General features: G+C 39.2%; 1 protein-coding gene across 1 annotated transcript in view; it reads right to left on the bottom strand.

The window, feature by feature from the left end:
- The window catches only part of ALDH1L2 (aldehyde dehydrogenase 1 family member L2), a 57,137-nt gene that overhangs the window by 9,797 nt on the left and 23,405 nt on the right, over nt 1-23,935 (bottom strand). Inside the window, exons 7-19 of the mRNA XM_055574901.1 lie at nt 22,872-23,006; nt 21,622-21,747; nt 20,759-20,850; nt 18,029-18,176; nt 13,453-13,572; nt 12,710-12,837; nt 10,855-11,005; nt 8,026-8,096; nt 7,839-7,944; nt 3,709-3,796; nt 3,088-3,181; nt 1,824-1,923; nt 1,115-1,213 (exon numbers count right to left, since the gene is read on the bottom strand). Of these exons, the coding sequence (XP_055430876.1) occupies nt 1,115-1,213; nt 1,824-1,923; nt 3,088-3,181; nt 3,709-3,796; nt 7,839-7,944; nt 8,026-8,096; nt 10,855-11,005; nt 12,710-12,837; nt 13,453-13,572; nt 18,029-18,176; nt 20,759-20,850; nt 21,622-21,747; nt 22,872-23,006 (1,458 nt within the window). The remainder of the gene's footprint in view (nt 1-1,114; nt 1,214-1,823; nt 1,924-3,087; nt 3,182-3,708; nt 3,797-7,838; nt 7,945-8,025; nt 8,097-10,854; nt 11,006-12,709; nt 12,838-13,452; nt 13,573-18,028; nt 18,177-20,758; nt 20,851-21,621; nt 21,748-22,871; nt 23,007-23,935) is intronic.

Below are 23,935 nucleotides of genomic sequence, written 5' to 3'. Positions count from 1 at the left end.
GTATTTTACTAAGGCACAAACGTGAATTTGCGGGGTGCTCATGAGCCGGACACTGCCCGCCGTCTGCCCTTCTGTATGGCTTCCTTGTTTCCTACTCTCATGAGGAAAGATGCCTTTGCTTCTTGGGGGTGGAATTGGGGAATTGGCTCTGAAGGAAAAGAAAATCTGGGTGCTGGTTTTTCAACTAGAAACAAATTTTGATTACTACAACCATAATGATGATACACTGTAGTATGTTCAGAGTTCATTTTTACCACAGAATTCATCTTAATAGTTCTATAAATGCTTCTAGTCTCATATTTGTGGAATCGTGTCCAACATCAGGGGGTATGTAGGTATGTATCTATCTTAGTGGAGGAAATATATATGCTGTCATTTTACTGTAAATTCAGGATTTGTAAGAATCTAGTGTGGATGGAGGAGCCTGGAAGGCTGCAGTCTGTGGGGTCGCTGAGGGTCGCACACGACTGAGCGACTTCACTTTCACTTTTCACTTTCATTGGAGAGGGAAGTGGCAACCCACTCCAGTGTTCTTGCCTGGAGAATCCCAGGGACGGGGGAGCCTGTTGGGCTGCCGTCTATGAGGTCGCACAGAGTCGGACACGACTGAAGCGACTTAGCAGCAGCAGCAGCAGCAGTGGTATATCTCTCATAGGCAATTTAGGGATTTATTATAACCTAGGAGTATATATTCCATAAATATCAAGGATCTAGTATACTATAAATACAGAGCAAGATAAAGGTAATAATAGCTCTTCAGTATACTTTATCAGGTTTTTTAATATAGACCTATAACTTTTTACTATGAAAAATTATAATTATATATAAAAGTAGGCAAATAATATAATGAAACTCCACGTACCCATCAGTCAGCTTCAACAACTGCCAAGCCATGGTCAATTTATTCCCTGACTTACTTCCTCCCCTTCTGCATTATTTTGGAGCAAAATCCAGATATCATAATCTAATCTGTAAATATGTCAGAAAGTACTTCTAAAAAATAAGGATTGTGTTGTTTTTAAAAAATATACTATCATCACTAATAATCCCAGAAGTACTTTGAAAGTAAAGACAGTTTCTATCCAACTCACAGAGCAAATCTGAAGATGCTTACCACTCTTGTCACAAATTCATCGTGGATGGATTCTTCCACAAACAGCCGACCAGCTGCAATACAGTTTTCTCCTTTGTTGAAAAATACTGCCCCCATGCCCTTTGGCAGCAAAAGACAAAATACTGTTGTTATGTGGGAAGTCAAGGTTGTCATAAAATTGCACACACTAAGAATTGTCTTATCATAAAATAGCAGGCAACACAGAGAAATCAGAGAAAAAACAAGCCCTTGGTCCAGTTAGTGATGCTTAGAGATTCTTGGTTTTGATATTTTTAGAAATTTTATTTCTCCGTTCCCCTTTTCTATCCATGAGTACTTTACAAGAGATGTACCTATCAAGGATGACATACCGATAAAAAGATTTTGTGTTATAAGAAAATGTAGACTACTCTATACATTTAAATGTAATATTTACATGCCAAATTTTGCTTTTAGAATCTCTACATCAGTTTATATAAATCATGAATGTTTATAAACCTCTTCATCTGTTTGTAAAAAGCTGGCCTCCAAGTTTTAAAAACACCTTTAATTATAATGACATTATTTTTTAAATTAAGTGCCCTGAGCAATCCCAAATCGAAGCATAAAGAGAATGGTTTCTGTTTATGGTCAGATAAAACCAGACCTCATTTTAAGGCACCTGATGAACAAGAAGCTGAAATGTGTTTCAGAAGTAGCACCTATTTCACTGGACTTGACCTCCTCTTACCATTCGCACAGCCTTGTCAAGTTCACAGTCACTGAATATTATAAGTGGGGATTTTCCACCAAGTTCAAGGGAAACTTTCTTCAAGTTGCTCACAGCACAGCTGGAGAAAAATAAATGGAATATGAGCATGTACTCTCTCAGTTTCTTTCTCTTATTTCTTGGACACAATTACTACTTAGGATGTAAAATATAATTGAGCCTCAGAAATATTAAGAAACTTATTCAAAGACAAAACATGCATGGTAGAATGGTGATGACAGCTGAAGCTGGGTGATGAGCACATACATGGAGGTTCATTACACTATTCTGTGAGCTTTGTGACTATTAGAAATCTTCTGTAAAAATTGCTTCTTTTAAAAATTCTGTGGTCAAATAATTAGAGATTCTCATGGGTGAATACAGATTCTTTGGGTGTAAGAATTTTGATTACATAAAGGCCTGGCAAAGAATTTAACATTTAACTAGATTACTGGCACACTGGAGGAAAATATCCATTTTTAGAAGTTATTAAAATTCTGTTTATTACTTCCTATTTGCAAAAAAATTGTTATTTAAAGCATTTAAAAATACGTTTAAAAATTCAGAAAGAAGGAAAAAAAATCACAAAATTCCATTCCATGGCTCATTGATGACTATTTTCTTTTTTTAACCATTTTGATATACTTGTTTCTGGTCTGTTTCCAAACACAGCCTTTGCCTTAGTTAACATAGTTAGGATTACCCAATATGTACAATTTTATACCTTATTTTTCTTTCCATTTACCATTTAATAACAGTCTAGAGTTATTAAAAAATTCTCCCTGACCGCACAGTATTCCATTATGTTAACAAACTTTAACCACTGCCTTATTTTAGACATTTAGAAGGTTTGCATTTTTTTGAACTAATGTTACTGTTTTTCAGGAATGCATGTTATAAAGAATCCAGATTTGTCTTTTATATGTCTTTTCAGTTTCTTACTTAGGCTTCCAAAACCAATTTGGGCCACAGTTTTAGTATCAAAAATTTTTTGTGCCAGATTGTTAAAGCTACCAGAAGCCTGCAGGCTTTCAATACATCTCTGGTTTTACTGACTTTGGGTTTTACACTTTAGAAAGTATTTTACTGTATTCAAACATTTCAATACCCTGCTGTGATAGGATTTCTCTTCTACATTCAATGTGATTTTTCTCCTTCCAAAAGCACCTTATTTAAAAAAGAAAAAACAAAACCAAAGACCTGGTTTAACAGGATCCTTAGCAAATCAGCACACTAAACCCAATACCTCTTCATGATCTGTTTGCCAATCAGAGTGGAACCAGTGAAACCAAGTTTGCGGATATCAGGGTGCTCTGAAAGGTGCTGTCCCACTACACCACCTGTGCATTAATGGAATAAAACACAAATTAAAACTTTATCAAAGTCTTAGGGTAAAGGTGTCTTTGAAGTCACTGAAGCAGTTTTCCAAGCTCTCATTTAAATCTTAGTTTTACATTTTCTATAATAATAACAGCATGACAAAAATCTGAATAATGTCTTCCATGCAATTGTCAGTACCCCAAAGAGGGGTTATGTCTCAATTTTTTTAATCTTCTAAAGTAATTTTAAAAAACGGAAATGGGACACCATAGGGTAGTTTTACAATGTTGTACAACTTCCACCCTCCCACCCAATTCACCTGCCACTGTATTTCCACTTTAAGATATTAGCACATGTTTCTATTGCACTGTTGCTAAACTGTATTTAGTTTTAATATTTTGGATTGGACAGAATGTTCATTCAGGTTTTTCCATAGGATGGCATGGAAAAGCCCGAATGAACTTTTTGACCAATCCAACAGCTGTCAGGACAAGACTCCAGTGGGAAAACTGTTCATTAGTTACAACAAAGTAGGTTCTTGGCTTACCTGAGCCTGGAATGATGTTGATTACCCCCTTCGGAAAGCCTGCTTTAACAGAGAGCTCAGCAAACTTCAAAGCAGTCAAGGGCGTGACCTGAGCAGAAGGAGACAGCAATTGCCTTCTTCAGACTGTGTCCTGTCCTGTAGATCAATACCTAGCTTTCCTTTTATGGCCACAGCAATGTTGTTGTTGTTGTTGTTTTACTAGAGTTTATTTTTTCTTTTACTTTTACGTAATTTCTGACTTATAGCAAAGTTGCAAAAAACAGTACAAAGAATTCCTATGTATCTGTCACCCACATTCTTCAAATGTTAATATTTTACTGTTTGCTTTATCCTCTTCCTCTCTCTGTGTGTTTTTGAACTGTTTAAGGAGTATGATATAATCTCAACATCCACAATATATTTTACTTATTTGCTTAGTCATAAAATATACAGAAAATATTTTGAAAATTACTAAGCCACGTCCCTATGAAAAAGAAGCCTACTAACTTCAATATTATTTACAGTGTTTTTGCCTCCAGTCTGAGGCCATATAGACCAAATGTCAGTCAAAAGTTTCTTGGATTAGTACTTCCTCATTGCCTTTAGTATGATGCTGTTATTAATATGAAATTTGGCTTAATTGATTTTTTTTTTTATTCAGTGTTGGCCTCATCTATGTTGATTATATTTCTTTTCTTTATTTGTTCATTTGTTGTTTTGTAGAGTATGGGAAACATGCTTGCAAAAGTGAGGATTATACAACAGTACGTTCAGAGACGTGTTGTTCTCATGAACACCCCTTCTCCCATCCTTCCTAGGTCATCCTCCCAAGTAGTTAATCAATCTCATTAGTCTCTGGTTTATCCTTACCATGTTTCTTTTTGCTCAAACGAACACATAATATTTTCCCTTTCTTTTTACCAAAAAAAGTAACATAGTTATGGATCTCATCTTAAAGATCTATTACAGCAATGCATATCTCAGAAGCAAAATGAGAGTAATATGTTTACACTGAAAAACCAATGATGATTAAGTCTTAAATTAGTATTCTGTTAGCTTGGTCTCAAAAAATGGAATGGACGAAAATGGAGTTGTGAATAGAGAAATAGTAGAGCTTCTATTTATATATTTTAACAGAGAAAGACAGGAAATAAATAAAACATAGCTAACAGTTAATATGGGGCTGGATAACGGTACTCTCACTCTGTCTGAATGAAGGTCAGATGATCACCGATCACAGGTAAGTGTGGTGTCCTAGGAAGGAACAGAAGCTCACAAGGCCAAGGGACAGACTGTGGCTTCCTCACTTGCTCACTGTGCTTTCAGGATATTGCCATGTGTTGGAGTTTACAGGCCTGCTCGCATATTCATAGACTATATTGTTGTTTTAGCTAATAAAATGGTCAAGAGACTGAAAAGGAATCTATATAGAAACTGCATAATAAACAGTAATATTAATAGGACAAACACAAGCAACAACAATAAAAAAGCAGGGTTCACATTTTTCCTCCTTCTAGTAACAGGTCCATGGCAATAAACATTATGATGTTTAAAAAAATGTCAACCTAGTTATACTTGAGAAATTTTTCAAATGCTCAAATATTTAAAATTGGCAAGAAGATATTTCAAATAGTGGCTTTATATCTACTATAGTTAAAGGAAATCCTAGTATGAAATCATCATGATTAGAAAGACTTTTAAAAACTATCCTGAATTAGTAATTTCCATGGGACAGAAATTTCATGTCTTTGTCACTCATAATATGCCTGACAATTAGTGTGTACTCGATACATGTTTGTAATTTTTGAATATTCCGGGTAGTCACTGGAGTTTTCCAATGCTTAGCACTCTCTTTGGATACCACGATCTAGTGGTTCTCAACTCTGGCTGTACCTTAGAAACTAATGTGAAGAAGTTAAGTAATAACAAGGTCTGGCCTCTGACCCAGACCAATTAAATCAGAATCTCTGCCAGTGGGGCCAAGGTATTAGTATTTTTAAAAGAGAATTCTAAAATTTAGAATTTTAAATTCTAGAGAGAATTTAAAAGACGATTCTAATGTGCAGCCAGGATTGAGCACTGCTGGGCTAAGTTATCCGCCTCCTCGCTTCATTTTACTAGTTTTTTTTGCTGTTTAATGAGTGCTGCTGCTTGGGAGAAACAGCACTCATACAGGATGCTGGTGAATTACTCAATCCTTGTGAAAGAATGAGCCAACATCTATCACACAAAACATGGATCTATTAACTAAGTGATTCTGCTATCAGGAACATATCTTACAAAGATAGTTGCACATGTGCATGAAGCTGTATATTTTTTTCAATTAAAAAATTTTTTTTTTGCTGTGCTGCATGTGGGATCTTAGTTCCCTGACCAGGGATCAAACCCACGTGCCTTACACTGGAAGCTTGGAGTCTTAGTCACTGGACTGCCAGGGAAGTCCCATGATGCTATATTTAAAAGGTTATTAATTGTAACACAGTTTATAACAGCAAAAAGGTGGGAAAATCTCAATATCCATTAATTAGGTATAGGTTAAATAAAATACTGTTTATTTTTTACACTGGGCTTCCCTAGTGGCTCACATGGGGTCACAAAGAGTCCAATGAAGGAGACCAGGGTTCTATCCCTGGGTTGGGAAAATCCCCTGGAGAAGGAAATGGCAACCCACTCCAGTATTCTTGCCTGAAGAATTCCATGGATAGAGGAGCCTGGCAGACTATAGTCCATGGGGTCGAAAAGACTCGGACACAACTGAGTGACTAACACATTTTTTACACTGGAAACTTTTTTTTTTTTAAGTTTTTTCCCTTTTTGGTAAGTATGTATAGAGTGCTTCTATTTTACTTCATTTTATTTTTATATTGTATTGTATTGTGCTAAGAACACTTAACATGACATCTACCCTCTTAACAATTTGTTTAGTGTACAATACAACATTATGGTTGTTCAACTGCTAAGTCATGTCTGACTCTTTGTGACCCCATGGATTTCCCAGCATGCCAGGTTTCCCTGTTCTCCACTATTTCCTGGAGTTTGCGCAAATTTATGTCCAATAATATGATGTATAGCAGGTCTCTAGAACTTACTCATCTTACATAATTGAAATTTTATGCCTCTTGATTAGCAATTTCCCATTAACCCTTCTCCTCCTGTGTGGTTTTCAGTTGGTTAAAAAATATTTTTAAAAATTACCTAATTATTTAATTTAAAAAATATGCTTGTATACACAGAGAATATATCTGGAATACCTCAGAAACTAATAAATACCAAAAACACTGGTTGCCTCAGGGAGGTAAACTTGTTAGCCAGGAGAATAAGAGGGAGACTTTTCATCATCTATCTCTTTGTATTTTTTTAATTAAAAAATTTTTGAATGTGTATCTTTTTTTTTAATGAGGAAAACAAGATGGCTGTGGTCACATGACTATATAGTTGTTCCAAATGAAAAAAAATTTTTTAATCCTAAAAGAAGAAATAAAAAAATAATAGGTAACAAACTATAGACTCTTCTTGAATAGAGACCAAGTTTTCCCCACCAACTTGGGTACCTCAGAATGTCCACTCCTGTGCACTGTCTGGAGGAAATGCTTAGCCGGGTGTTAAGTTTGCTACCACATTTTTTTTTTTCTTGAAAATCTGCTCTAGCATTAAAAAGATGTTTTTGAGAGCTCTATCATTTGAATTATTTTTAAACTAACTTCCTGTTTTCCACATATATATTTATTTTTCAAACAGCTACAATTATGTACATTATTTGCATGCTTTTCCCCCATCTTCCATAACTTTACAATATTTTTGATAATTAAAATTTAAATGCCTGCATAAAACTTCTTTTGCTATTTCATAACTACTCTAAATAATTCCCTCAGTTCGGGGCATGTGGCATTTTGCAAGCATTGAACTGGTTTGTAGAAATTCAGGGGATTTCACTGACATACACTATGCTGCTTCCATTCTCATGGATGTTCTAAAGTTTGGAATCTCCATTTTGGGTAGCTATTAAAAATGAATATTTACTAATATGAAAAGATGCCCAGGATATATGAAAAGATGGTGTAATATATGACCCCATTTTTTTCAAGAAATAATATTTGTCAGCGTACGTCTGTGGGAGGGGCAGATGCCACACCTGGCCTCGCGTGTCTTACCTGTGCCGGCTTGAGCACTAAGGTGTTGCCTGCTGCCAGACACGCGGCACTCTTCCATGCCAGCATCATCAGTGGGTAATTCCAGGGGATGATAATGGCACAGACTCTGCAAGGGGAGAAAGCAACAGCCTCAGTCCCCTCAAACTAACTTAACACACGTCACTCAGAGGCACTCTCCTTGTCTTACCCAAGTGGCTCCTTCTTGGTAAAGGTCAGATTGCGGTTTGGACGGGCCTGGTTGATGGGAATTGTAGAACCCTAAAGAATAAAAAAAGGTTGATACTACTTTACTAATTTCATTTTTTTTTTCTTTGCCATGCAGCATGTGGGATCTCAGTTCCCCAACCAGGGATCAAACTTGCACCCACTGCACTGGAAGCATGGAGTTTTAACCACTAGACTGCCAGGGAAGTTCCTACTTTATTAATTTAAACGAGTAAATTTAATCTCAATGAATCCATTTTCTATCTGCCTCTGTTACTTTCTCTTAGCTGATATTAAAAAAAGCAGTGTTCACATGGAACTCTATTCAATGTTATGTGTCAGCATGGATGGGAGGGGAATTTGGGGGAGAATGGATACATGTATATGGCTGAGTCCTTTCGCTGTTCACCTGAAACTACCACAACATTGGTAATCAGCTATATCCCAATACAAAATCAACAGTTTGAAAAAAGAAGCAGTGTTCAATTTATAGGAAACATAGCCACACCTGAAAAGGAACTGCTATGCCTTTCTCAAAAGAACTAAGATGCAGGAGAAAAAAAATACATAATTCTAATTTGATCATCTCCATTCCCAATTTCTGGGCATGGCAGAGAATGTTAATTGCCTGCCCAATATCTATTCTCCCCTCTGTTCTTAGTAACAGAAATCCTTGATTAATAATGGGGATGGCAATGTGCCAGGTAAAGTACTATGTTCCCCAGTTTCCATAGCAAATGGTGATGATTAATGGAAGATGTAAGTACAATGCACTGGAAGGGGAACACTCTTTAAAGTAGGCTGACTCAGCTAAAACAAGTGCTGTTTTACCCATTCCCTCACTTCTTCATTCTTCCTTCCAGAATGTTGCTAAAAAGGCTGGTGCTGCAGTGGCCATCATGAGACCAAGAGGCAGCCGTGACGGCAGCAGTCACATGGTACTAAGGACGGCCTGGCAAAGAGAGAGACGGAATCTTCCTGTCTCAGACTAGTCTTGATTGACTGGACTAGTCTTGGACTCCTTGAAAGTGAGATAAAAACAGACTCCTTGGTTGGGTTTTCTATTTTATGCAGCTAAATTTGATCCCAACTGACTTTTGGCAGTAATCTTTAACTGAAACTATCCATCTGTTTTGCCACAGAAAATATTATTGCTGTTACTAATACAAGTGTATAATCTCTCCTCTGAAACCCTAGGGTCACGTGTGCTTTGGGATTCAGAATTTGACTTTAGAAACATAATATAATGCATAAACAATACCTTATATAATGTTATAATATCTATAACCCCCATTAATGTCTGGGGTAGCCTCCCATAATCAAGCATAATAATATTTATCCAGGGCTTTCCTGGTAGCTCAGCTGGTAAAGAATCCACCTGCAATGCAGGAGACCCTGGTTTGATTCCTTGGTCAGGAAGATCCTCTGGAGAAGGAATAGGCTACCCACTCCAGTCATCTTGGGCTTATCTGGTGATTCAGATTGTAAAGAATCTACCTGCAATGCAGGAGACCTAGGTTCGATCCCTGGATTGGGAAGATCCCCTGGAGAAGGGAAAGGCAACCCACTGAACACTTATTCAGTGAACTATGAGTATTCACTCTAAGTGAGATGAATAAAACTTATAGACTCATGTTGGTTTGGGTAAGATTTTGGCACCAAATGAGTCTGAGTCAATCAAACAAATCAATTTTCAGGTTTCAGAACTATTTGGATTTCATAATTGAGAATAAAGGATGGACTTAAACTGCTCTTACTAAATACTTATGACTTTGTAGCTGAACAATAATAAAAACTACACGTATGTGCAAGACCTACTATAGTACAGACTTTAATTCTCTCTATATAAGCACTTGTAGTATATAAACACTCACTTCTAATTCTCATAACGTAGTTTGCAAGGTATGGATTATCATGACCATTTTACAGATGAGGAAAGTAAGGCTGAGATAGGTAAATAACAACAACTGCTAGTAAGTGGCAAGGATGAGGCCTGGAACCAGGTCATCTCTCTGATTCTATAAAAATGATGGTACAGCAATGTGACCAGAAAAAAGTTTCCCAGTATCCTTAGCAGAGACAGCCAATGGGAGATACAAAGACAAAGTGTAGGGAGGATGGAAATGCTTTTTAAAGTCCTTTTGCCTTTCTCCCTCTTCCCCACTCACTCCTGGCTTCTGGGAATGTGGCTGTGATGGCTGGTGCTCCAGTGGTTACCATGAGACCAGAAGTGGCATGCATTCTGCCATTTGCTGCAGCCCTGTTTCCCTTCTATATCTCAATACCAAAGCCAAGTGTAGTTGCCATTTATCATCACACATGTGCTATTTATTTTCTTGTAAGAAGAAGGAAATTGACATTTTTATCGAATTTATGTTTCTAAGAAATTTTTCTTATAACCAGTCTGCATAGCCCAACTATGTTATCTCTCTAACCTCCTCAGGTATTTGAGTCAATTCCTCCATGATATCAGGCTTCTCTCTATATGCCAACAAGACTATTAGATGCTCTCAAGAGATATTATAGTACAAAACAAAGAACAACATGAGATTTTAAGCTCAGAAAATCTTGAGTTCAAATCCTAGCTCTACTTACTATGTGACCACAGGTAAGTCATTCATTGTCCTCAAGCCTGTTTCTTCACCTGCAATAAGAGGTAACAACTATCCACCTACCTCAGATAACTGTTATGAGGATCAGATGAGAAAACCCACGGAAGTGGTGACTCTGACAAGGGGTCTTTATAAACTAACAAACATTCGTCCATTTTCCTCTAGGAATGATCTCCACAGAAACAACATTTTGCACTTACCTGAATTTTGTCACACCAGCCAGCAAAGTATCTGAATGTTTGCACAGACATTCCAATGTGAGTCTTCAGAGCCAAGGTGTAGACAGCCCCTGAATCGAGGGCTTCGATGGTTGCCAGTTCTTCTTGTTTCTCTTCCATTAGGTCTGCAAGTCTGTTGGCCAGTGAAAGAAATCCATTCAACAGATATTGAGTCTCTACTGTGTAAAAGGTGCCCTCCTAAGGACTGATAATTCAGAGGTGGACACAAATGGACCAGGTCTCCGTCCTCATGGAGAATGTGGTCTCATAGGGAAGACAGGCATTGAACTAATAATTGCATGAACAATTTAAGAGTTATCATGAAGAGGCAGAGGGTGTTGGAAGTCTGTATCATTCGCATTATAGACACATAAGAAGTAAGAGTGATGGAGTCACAGTCAGCCAAGGAGATCAGTGACAGAACACAGTGGGAATGTGGATAGTTCCTGAATACACTGGGAGATGTTAGAGGGCGACCCACACCCCTGGAGAACCCACAAACACCTGACGATTTCTGGTTGGTGTAGAAATATTTCCAACACTGGCTGAAAAGGATAGGACAGAAATACATGGAATGAACTATAAACACCACAACAGGCTTCTGTTTGTCTGGTTTCTGTGGAAAGATGACTAGAAACTGACTAATGACTATGAAATAGTCAAAATTCATCTTTTGTGTCCACCTCTTCCATTTGTTTTCCCCTCTTCCATTTGTTTTCCTTCCTTCCTTCCTTCCTTTCATGGTTCTGACCCGTTTCTTTCAGACCATTCCAGGTCAGGCTCGAAACCTTCCTCCCTAATATTTCTTCCAGATCCTGCTCTAGGAGATCTTTTGAGCAAGCTCAGCTATTTGTCATTTAGTAAGCAGAAAACTGAATCTGGGATTGAATCTAATTACGCTTCGCATACTCAGCTACCAATTTATAACACTCTTTCCAAGCTTTCATGTTTTTCCTCCTTGTTTCTACTCCTCACACATCAAATAGATTTAAAATTTCTCTTTGGAAACAGCAGGGTGCTGGATGTTCTCCATGTGCTGCTTGTAATCCAGTTTCCGCCCTGCTCTGTGACCCCTGGAGGATGACTTTTACAGATTACATCACAGGCTTCTGGGCTCTCTCACTGGACTTGGCTAATGACAGGCCAGTGGGAGGCAGCCCCAGGAGACTGCCAAACTGGAGGATAAAGTGGTCTGGGGATGGCTGACTGGTGGGCTGTGGATCGGCAGCGGTAGCTGCTGTGTCCTTCCACCGAAACCCACGGGTGTGGTCTCCTCCTGCAGCCACAGATCTTGCCAGATTCTAGTAACAGCTCCTTCCTCTGTCCCATTAGGCCTTGCAGTAAGAGCAGTTTCCCTGTTCTACCCCCCCAAGCCTGAGTGCTTCATTATCCTTTGCTGGATTCCCTTGACCTTGCTTACATCTTAACAAGTAAGTAGTCCTTTACTAAACTGCTCATACAGGGACCGTGACTGAAACAAGCAAAAATACAAAAATCAGAAACTCCCATATATGGGAGTTTATATGATGGAAGTAACAAAAGACATGCTATCTTATAGTTGCATAATAGAAAGTCTTGAAAAATTTTTTTAAATCTTGGCAATGTTAGTCAGTATCCAAAGCCCACAGATTTGTGCTCTTTTTTTTTTTTTTTAAATATTTATTTATTTGGCTGCACCAGGTCTTAATTGCAGCATACAGGATCTTCAGTTGTAGCATGTGGGATCTAGTTCCCTGACCAGGGATCAAACCTGGGCCCTCTGCCCTGGGAGCATGGAATCTTAGCCACTGGACTACCAGGGAAGTCCTCAGACTCGTACTTTAAAAAAAAATCATACCGATACATCAATCTTCCTCTGTCTCGTGCATTCATTCTTCCCCATTCACCGTTTTCAAAAGCATCTTTTGCTGCTGCTACTGCTTTATCAACATCCACCAAAGAGGCATAGGATACTTTGCATATCGTCTATTTCAAGGTAAGAAAACATAGGTTATAGACTATTTTTATAGAGAGATATACAACTTTTTCTTGAGATTAATATTATACCATAAAATTCAAAGAGTTTTTATGATGGAAAATCAATACTTACAGTAAACTTCTGGTAATATAGTAAAGAAAAAGAAACCATTTTAATACAAAAATTGTGAGCCTAAAATTCAGTACTTCTCTTTCACACTACACTATGAGAAGACACATGTAGGAAACTGTAACTATTTCTTCTCCCGCCTAAGGAACGCTGAATTTCTCACCATGAGCTTGCAAATTCTGAGATTTTTCTCACACATACAGCTCCATGTGGAATTGTACCTCTGTATTATATAGGTATAGTGACCCATCTAAATTCATCATAAATATTCATTCTTAAAAGTAAATTACAGTAGATCACAGCTGCCAGAACCAGAGCTGAATAGTTTAAAAGAATACATGAAGTACATTTATATTAAGTGCTCAGACAGAGTAACAGAATAATAGAGAGACAGAGTAATAGAATAAGTAATTCTTAAGACTGTTTTATAATGGTGTATAAATGAAAAAAAATCCATGATCAGTGGTTACTGCACACACTAAGTCACAACTCACAGATCCATCTGTTGGGTTGATAGTATCATAAGTCTGTCCATCTTCAGCATCTGTGAACTGTCCATTTATGAAACACTGATATGGCATTTTTACTGTCATGTCATTGATCTCCTTTGAAACCTGAGAGAGAATTACATTAATAAAGTCAACAGATTTCTATATTTATGCAAAAAAGAAGCTTATTCACTAATGCAGACAGAGAAGTTGTTAGTGGGACTCCAGTGCTTACTGTTCAGAAGAGACAAGCAGATGTAATAGGTCTTATGATGCTTAGAGTGGCCATTGAGACAGGAGGTCAGCTTCTGTGACGACCGAAGTGGTCTGAGTAAAGATCTGTCTTTTCCTCATTGAGATGAAAGAGGACTCAGAAGACCTCCAGATAATGGAAACACCGCCATCTAGTGGCACCACTTGTGGAGTTCCGCCATTGCTGTCACGCAAATTTTTGAAATTGCCCATCAACACTCTTTCCTTTCATACTGGTGACATTTTAAGTTTTCTTTCCAGTGTCCTTCCCCATTTTCAGTCTCCCCCTCTTACATATGTGCTGCTTAAATTGTAGTCTGTACTATTAGCTGGCAAGTGAATTTATATTCATCCATTAATCTCTATAAATCTCGGTTTGTTTCAACAATAAAATGATAATATACCTGCCTCATACAGTCATTAAGAGACATAATTGAAATAATATATGTGAAAGAGAACTATTGGCATAAAATCCCACTTCAATGAAAGGTATTAAAGAGAAAATTTAATGATTTAAGAAATTATTTTATATAGAGAAATTGAGGATGCTTAGAAAAGAAACAAAAAAATAGCAAACGCGTAGTTTGCTGCTCCTCATCACTAATTATTAGAGAAATGCAAATCCAAACTACAGTGAGGTACCCCCTCACACTGGTCAGAATGGCCATCATTAAAAAGTCTACAAATAACAAATGTTGGAGAGGGTGTGGAGAAAAGGGAACCCTCCTACATTGTTGGTGGGAAGTAAATTGGTGTAGCCACTACAGAAAATGGTATGCTGCTGCTGCTGCTGCTAAGTCGCTTCAGTCTCTGTGCGACCCCATAGACGGCAGCCCACCAGGCCCCCCTGTCCCTGGGATTCTCAAGGCAAGAACTCTGCAGTGGGTTGCCATTTCTTTCTCCAATGCATAAGAGTGAAAAGTGAAAGTGAAGTCGCTCAGTCGTGTCCGACTCTCAGCGACCCCATAGACTGTAGCCCACCAGGCTCCTCCATCCATGGGATTTTCCAGGCAAGAGTACTGGAGTGGGGTGCTGGAGGTTCCTTAAAAAACTAAAAGTAGTATTGTTAGGGGAAGCACACTGATTGAAACTGCCCACCCTGGCCAGGCACCATAGTAACCATTTGCATGTGTTGTTTTACAACAGGTGGTCTCAGTAAGGAGCACAGAACTAATAAGCCTCCACCAACCGGAAGAGTTCAGGAAATGTCAAAAGGAGACACCACATGTCCGACCACCTCCTAGAATCCTTCTCTCTGGCATCCATCTTGGCTGAACAAGGCATGCACCACCAGGAACGACTCTAAGTCAGATGATTGGCTAAAGACAACCCGGAAACTAATCCCATCACCATAAAACCTGAGACTGCAAGCCATGTGGCAGAGCAGTTCTCCTGGGTTCTCTTACCCTACTGTCCTCCATCTGGGCACCCTTTCCCAATAAAATCTCTTGCTTTGTCAGCACATGTGTCTCCTCGGACAATTCATTTCTGGTGTTAGACAAGAGCCCAGTTTCGGGCCCTGGAAGGGGTCCCCTTCCTGCAACAGTTTCATACCATCCAGCAATCCTAGTCCTAGGCATATATCCAGACAAAACTCTAATTATGAAAAGATAACATACACTACAGTGTTCATAGCAGCACAATTTACAATAGCCAAGACAAGGAAACAACCTAAATGTCCATCAATGTATGAAGATGTGAGATATATATATATATTTATATAATATTTTACTATACTAAAAAAAATATATATATATATATAAAACCTACAAAGGAATACTACTTAACCATAAAAAGCAATGAGCAATAACTGAAATTTTAAAAGTCATTAGAGGGGTTCAACAGGAGAGTCAAGCAGGCAGAAGAAAGAAATAGAAAACCAAACAATGGGTCAATAGAGACATCCAGTATGAAAATAGGAAAGAAAAATAATTTTAAAAATGAATATAGCCTTAGAAGCCTGCAGGACACTATCAAATGTGCTAACATGTGCATAAAGAGAGTCTCAGAATGAGGGGAGAGGGATGAAGGGGTAGAATGAATATTTGAAGAAATAATGGCAGAAAATATCCCAAATTTTATTTAAAAAAACTAATCTGCACATCCAAGAAGCTCAATAAACTTCAAGTAGACAAATCTCAAAGAAATCCATCCTAAACACATCATAATAAATGGTCAAAAGACAAAGACAAAAAGGGAATCTTGAAAGCAGCAAGGGAGAAGCAGCAACTCATCACGTGAAAGTGATCCTCAATAAAATTAACAGATGACTTATCCTCGGAAACTACAGAGGCCAGAAAGCAATAAGATTATATGTTAAAAGTGCTGAAAGAAAGAGAATGTCAACCAAAAATTCCATATACAGCAAGAATATCCTTCAAGAACAAAGGACAAATTAAGTCATTCTCAAACGAACACAAACTAAGATACTTCATTGCTAGCACATTGCCTTTCGAAAAAGACTAAAAGGTGTCATTGACAGAATGAAAGAACACAAGACAGTGACTTAAATCTACCTGAAAAGATAAAGAACACCGACAAAGGTAAACATAAGTCAATATAAATGTAATTTTTATTTTAAACTCCTTTCTTCTCCTATCTGATTTAAAAGAAAACTGCATAAAGCGATAATGATAAGACTATGTTGATGGGCTTATACTGTATAAAGAGGTATTTGAATGACAATAATAGCACAGGTAAGCGGGCAGGGAGCAGAGCTATACTATAACAGATTTTTTCTACACTATTAGTATTAAACTGGTATTAATCTGGGCAAGAATGTTTTAAGAAAAACATCTCTAGGTATCCTCAACCACTAAGGGAATAACTAAAAGTATATAGCAAAAGAAACAATGAGATTAAAAGGGCATCCTAGACAATATCCATTTAACAAAAAAGAGAGCAGTAAGGAGGAAGAGAGGAGAGAAAAAGGCGTAAATCAAGACATATAGAAGCACAAGTGGCCAAAGGACAAACAGATTAATCAAACTTAATCACATTTTAAAACTTGTGTGGTTAAAGGATACTATCAAAAAAGTGAAAAGAAAACCCACAGAATGGGAGAAAATATTTACAAATAATGTATCTGATTAGGGTCTACTATTTAAAACATACTAAGGTCATTTACAACTAAAAAATTAAAAAGATAAATATCCCAATTAAAAAAAAAACAGGTGAAGGGTTTGAGGGACTTCCCTGGTGGTCCAGTGGTTAGGACTAGGCATTCTCACTGCCAGGGGCTCGGGTTCCATCCCTGGTTGGGAAACTAAGCCCCACAAGCCACCTGGGACAGCCAAACAACAAAGGAGTTGAGCAGATATTTCTCCAAAGAATATATACAAATGGCCAATAAGCACATGAAAAGATGTGTATCACTAGTCATTAGGAAAATGTAAATCAAAACCGCAATGAGATACTACTTCACACCCACTAGGACAGCTGAAATAGGAAAAAACAGACAACAGCATATGCTGGCGAGGACACGAAGAAATCAGAAGCTTCCTACATGGCTAGTGGCCAGTGTAACATGATGTAGGCACTTGGGAAAGCAGATTGGTAGTTCCTCAAAAAGTTAAACACAAGAGCTCCCATATGACTCACCAAGTCCACTTCTAGATATTTACCCAAGAGAATTGAGAACATATGTTCACACAAAAACTTCTATTGGTTTGGCCAAACAGTCCATTCAGGTTTTTCTGTTACATCTTACCAAAAACACAAATGAACTTTTTCGCCAACCCTACGTGAATTTTCATAGCAGCGTAATTTATAATAGCCAAAAAGCAGAAACAACTCTAATGTACACCAACCAAGGAAAGGATAAATAAAACATAGTTATCCACATGATGGACTATTGCTTGGCCAGGAAAAGGGATAAAGTGATAATCTACTCTAGAATGTCGATGAACCTTGAACACATTAGGCTGAGTGAAAGAATCCAGCTGCAAAAGGCCACTTATTGCCTAATTCCACGTGTATGAAATGTCTCAAATAGGCAAATCCATAGAAACAGAAAGTAAATTGGTGGTTTCCTGGTGCCAGGGCCCAGGAGAGGAGAGCATGAATGCCAGTGGATATGGAGTTTCTTTGGGGGAGGTAAAAAAAAAAAGTTCCATAATCAGATCGTGGTCATGGTTGTACAACTCAGTGAATATACTAAAAAACAATGAATTGTACATTTTTTAAAAGGTGAAATGTATGGTATCTGAATTATAATCTCAAAACTGTCATTTTAAGAAAGTTGTAAATGTAAAAGCATGAAAGGCACAGCATTCTTCTATAGCATGAAGGTCTTAACCATGTAGCTTTTCAACACCACGGACAGGCTTACATAATCCACCACTAGCTCTGCTTCCTGATCCTCTCCTCTCAGTTTCCTCACGACCTTTTGGATGAAGTCTTCAAATTTGGTGGCCATATAAACATCCTCATTCTGTAACTGAAGCCCTCCACACTTCTGTCTTATCTCTTCAACCAGTCTGAAAAGAAGAACCAGCTCACATTACTTACATTTTTTTAAAGAGTTTAGAGGACGGTATGATTACATTTAGGTTGCTTTGAAGTAGGACGTATGTCACATACTTATTTAGAGTCCATGAGATCATCTATATTAGTGAGAGAAATTAATACGATTGAGAGAAAAAAATGTTAAAGCTTTCTCAAAAGACACTGGCAATTTTTTTAATACAAGAAACTGAAGCAAAGATATTTTCATTACTTTCAACAGAAGAGTTGGACATAACTCTTTGCTAAGCGACTAAGCACAGCACATAGCAGGTGATAAAGGGCACATAAAATCAGTTTCTATCCTTTCAAAAGTACTCAAGGAATAAGGAATAAAGAAAATTTCTGAACTGTGATAATTATGAGAGACCAAAGTCACATAATAGACTGTTTTCTCTGGATCCAGTGTAAGAATAAAACAAACATTTGTTTGTATTACATGGCTAAGTGAAAGTTTTAGTTGCTCAGTTGTGTTCAACTCTTTGGGACCCCATGAACTGTAGCCTGCCAGGCTCCTCCGTCCATGGAATTCCCCAGGCAAGAATACTGGAATGGGTAGCCATTCCCTTCTTCAGGGGATCTTCCCAACCCAGGGATCGAACCCTCATCTCCTATACTGCAGGTGGATTCTTTACCCTCTGAGCCACCAAGAAAGCCCACATGGCTAAGGTGGGTACTAAACAGAACCTTCCCAGGTAGTGCAGTTAGCAAAGAATCTGCCTGCCAATGCAGGAGATGCAGGAGACGTGGGTTTGTCCCTGGATCAGGAAGATCCCCTGGAATACAAAATGGCAACCCACTCCAGTATTCTTGCCTGGAAAATTCCATGGACAGAGGAGCCTGGTGGGCTACTGTCTATGGGGCCACAAAGAGTTGGACACAACTGAGTGTGTACACACACACACATATATAAGATAGATAACTAATAAGAAGAACCTACTGTATAGCACAAGGAACTCTACCCAATGCTCTGTAGTGACCTATATGAGTATAAAATCTAAACAAGAGTGAACATATGTGCATGTGTGAAATGAAAATATCTCCTGCCATTTCAATAAACAAAAAATGTCATGCTGCTGCTAAGTCGCTTCAGTCGTGTCCGACTCTGTGAGACCCCATAGATGGCAGCCCACCAGGCTCTCCCGTCCCTAGGATTCTCCAGGTAAGAACACTGGGGTGGGTTGCCATTTCCTTCTCCAATGCAGAAAGTGAAAAGTGAAAGTGAAGTTGCTCAGTTGTGTCCAACTCTTAGCGACCCCATGGACTGCAGCCTACCAGGCTCTTCCATCCATGGGATTTTTCAGGCAAGAGTACTGGAGAGGGGTGCCATTGCCTTCTCCTAAAAAATGTCATAGCCATCAGTGATTTCTGGCCTCCAGATGTGAATAAGGGCTCCCAAAACTGAGATCCAGCGGATGCTACCACCCCCATGGGGATTGTTGAGGAGCTGGGGGATGCAAGATGCAAGGTGAACAGGGAAACAGGATTGTGCCCAGGTAGCTGAGCTGCATGTGAAAGGAATGAATTCAGTGAGCCCAGAGGCGTGCATCTCCCCATACACAGAATGCTAAATTCCTTAGCTTGGATACCTGATTTTTGATGTTCAGATGGCCTGCTCCCCTGTTGCAAACTTGTATATAGCCAGACTTCCCCTCCTGCCTCCTTGGAGCAGTTTTCTCAGAGCTACTGAGATGCTGTCTCCTGGGTTTGGAGTCCTAAACATTCCCACTAAATAGAATAACTCTCTACTTTCAGGTTGCGACTGTATTTTTTAGTCAACAATGTGTAACTGATACACTTTGCTATATAGCAGAAAATAACACAGCACTGAAAGTTAACTATACTCCAATAAAAATTGTTTTTTAAAAATACATGAATGAATACATGAACAGAATATTCATCAAGAACACTTGCTTTGTCAACATGAAGACTTTTACCTTGTTTATTTAGTAAATAGCCATACGGTGGCTCTCAAAGGAAAAGCACCTCTACAAGACTTTCCACTATTAGGATCCTGGTCTGCTCTTCATGCCATAGAGGGCGGCTTTCTAGTCCTCTAGCCCTTTCTACCTATTGCAAACTTCTGCAGAGAAATTCTGACTATAGAGTGACTACCCTTACTCTTGCAAGAAGTCTGATAATCCTCTTTCTAGATATACCATACTGGGTAACTTGGGGAGTTAGGAAAAAAGATTTGGGGTAAGCATAATCAATGTTAGGTATCCTTTTAGATGCAATTATATAGGAAAATTCCGATTAACATCCTCACTCAGAGCAGAGAATCAGCTAGCAAGTATGAAGACATATTTTTAAGTGAAATAAACAATTAGCAGGGTGGTTTTCTAAGTGTATAGTCAATATGAAAACACTCCTAGTTAGCAACAAAGAAAAGAGAACAAATACATGTATTTGACCATGGAAACAAGCAAAGAAAGATGAAGGAAAGAGAAATATGATATAGTGATGACATTTAGTACAAAGGATTTAGATTCGATTTTCAAGGTCAAAGTGAAAATCCCTGGTGCAGGGGTGTGAGTCACTAAGGTGGTGGTTTTACCTGGCAACATCCATTGAGCTTGCTCCAGATTTAAAGAAGTCTGTTGAATCTTCAATAGCAAGGACATTGCTTAAAATTCCAGCCCAGATGACCTGCACGACACGAGGGAAACTTTTATGAGGGACCTGCCATGTAGAACACTGGCAGAGACTAGCTAGCTTCTCACGAAACCTACTTCTTTACATGTCTCAGCATCTCTTCAATTAGAGAGGGCTGTTTGACCGACTTCTAGTAAGTGAATATGAATGTAAGTGACCTGTGCTGTCAATCTTGCTTCCCTAGTGGCTCAGTGGTTAAAAAGACCCACCTGCCAATGCAGGAGATGTGGGTTTGATCTCTGGATTGGGAAGATCCCCTGGAGAAGGAAATGGCAACCCACTCCAGCATTCTTGCCTGGGAAATCCCATGGACACAGGAGCCTGGTGGGCTACAGTCCATGGGGTCGCAAAAGAGTCAGGCGTGACTTAGCGACTAAACAACAATAACACTCTCAATCGTGGCCCATGCAAAACCTTTGTCACACCATTTTCTGTGCTCTTTTGCTCTTCCTGGCTGTCTGGGATGGAGATAACGCCCAGCAGGTCCTTGAAGATAGCAGAGCCTGGGTTCTTGCTTGACTCCACCCCTAACCCTCATATTCCCACTTTACCCCCATGCAAACCTACAACTGCCTTGAATTACTTATATGAATGAGAAATAAATGTGCATATAAATTTTGGCATTGATTTCCTTTTGCAGCTAATACAAAAAAAGAGGAAATAAAAGTTTCATCCCAACTCCTTTGAAGATTAATGGTACGAGTTACAAAAATGGTTACAAGAATTGTTCCAAGACAAGGAACTTTAAAAACTTCACGTGTTCACCTTGATGGTCTCCGCCACCTTCACTTCTTCGGCTGTGAGTTCCACCACTGACATCTCACCCGATGAAAAGTACTGAGAGGCAGGAATCATTTTTCCATCTTCAAACTGCAGATTTCTCACCATCAGCTGTAAAATAACAACAAAACAAGCAGAAGAATTAAGAATTAGGACGATTCAAAAGTGAGATTGGTGTGAGAAAGAGTCTTATGTGAGTATAAGGACCAGCTTATTTGGAAAATATGGATTAAAAGCACTACCTACTATGTGTAAAAAGGCTGAAATGGTATTTCAGTTATGGCAGCAGAGAGGGGAAAGTTAAGTCCAGGGGTAGATATATCTCAAAATGGATGATAAACACCCCTAAAATTGACACTTGGATACAGGTATTGGGTCTAAAGCTGACAATGACTACCACTGTTACTAATAGTACTATTACTGCCTCTACTGCCATCTTCTGAACTCTTAGTCTGCAGCATGCACAGTGCTAAGCATGTATATGCTGAGTATCTTATTCAGTCTCCTAAATCCTGATAGATGCAGGTGTCCTTATTATCCCCATTTTACTGATAAGCAAATGAAGGCTCAGTGAGGTTTAGTAATTTGCCCAGTGCCTCACAGCAAGTAACAGAGCTGAGGTTACAACCCAGGACTAGCTGGACTCTGAGGCCTACCATCTTAATAACTGATGTATCCCGTGAGCCAGGAGAAGGTATCTGTGAGCTGCAAATCCCCTTTTGTTTGGCTCATTGGGCACCTGCCCAAGAGCCCACCGAGGGGCAGAGTTCATGCTCCCAAGCGCAGGCAGTGCAGATGGGCATCTCCCTATTGGCAAAGGGAGGACCATCTGAGGAGGCTCACACCACCTGATCTTCCCAGACCAGATCACACTCTCTGTTCTGTAGACGGAGAAACGGAGCCTCAGAGGGGAGAGGCATCCTGCTCACACCAGTGAGTGACAGAGCAGGGGTTCACACCCTGGCTCCTGACCAAACACCAAGCTCTTTCTATTGTATCACGGAGCAGGCCGTGCAGGTCCTGTGGGTCCATCCTGAGATGCCTGGTTCTCAATCAAGGCACATAAAGCCAGCTCATCCCCAGAGAGAAATGGGCCACAGACATCTTAAACCTCCTATATCCCACTGCACAGCCAGACTGTCCCGGGAGTCTGCCCTGCCAGACTCCCTCAAGAGCTTGGGTAATTGAAGGAAACCACCAAAGTGATTTTATAGGTAATCCTATTGAACACTCACTGCTTTTCCATCGTTACCGAAAAGAACAAGTCCATTTTTGGTAACAAGACCAGGCTTCTCAGCACCTTTAATTTCCAGTGGTTCTCCAGGAGGAACAGAGCTATTCAGCAATGATGAGCCATAAAAAGTGACAACCTAGTAAAGAGACCAAACCCAAGTTGTGAAAGGAGGAAATGAAGGATGTTTATAAGGGTGTATGAAAGCAGCATGCCCTGCAAAAAAAAAAAAAAAGCAGCTGACATTCTCATTTATGCCAAAATGAGGGACCTCCCACTTCTAGTGTAAGAGACTATATCAAGCACTTATCGGAATGACACAAAGCAAGAGACAGTCTGTGAGGGTATGACTGAAGAGTTGAAAAACGCCCCACATCCAGGGGACGCAAGTATACATGTATCATTTATTTGCATTGACACAAAGGTGAATGACATGAAAGCTCTCACAGACTTTGCAGCCTGAAGGTAGAGTTTTTGTGGGAAGTGGAGGTATTGATTGGGCTCAGGGAGGCAGGTGCAGAGTAGTAAACAGACTATTGCATTGCAGTGGAATGTGTGATGGGAGGGGCAGGAAGCTTTGTGGGTCAGCTCATGGAAACAAGACTGGATCCAGACTGGAACTAAGAGAACTGGATATTTATTGATTTGTTATTGTTATTATAATAATTACTATAATTCTATGCTTGTGTGTGTGCTCAGTCACTCAGTCATGTCTGACTCTCTGTGACCTCATGGACTGTAGCCTGCCAGGCTCCTTCGTCCATGGGATTTCCCAGGCAAGAATACAAGAGTGAGTTGTCATTTTCACCTCCAGGGGATCTTACCACTCCTCATATCTGAGGCCCCAGCTTCTCTGAACTCTTCTGCAAGTTCCTGTACGGGTAACATGCTCTCCTACCTCTGGGTCTTTAACTCTGTGTCTCATTCTCTACTTGTTGACCTCTTCTTGAAGTGCAAGCCAAACAACTTTTCTAGGAAGCCTTTCCTAAGATACCTGAGCCTGGACCTCAGTTACAGCATTTGTCTTACTGCCTTGTGAGTGCTTATTCATTTCCCTGCTTTCTCCAT

The sequence above is a fragment of the Bubalus kerabau genome, chromosome 1 (assembly GCF_029407905.1).
Source record: "Bubalus kerabau isolate K-KA32 ecotype Philippines breed swamp buffalo chromosome 1, PCC_UOA_SB_1v2, whole genome shotgun sequence".
NCBI lineage: Eukaryota > Metazoa > Chordata > Mammalia > Artiodactyla > Bovidae > Bubalus > Bubalus kerabau.
This window is presented reverse-complemented; position numbering and strand designations above follow the sequence as displayed.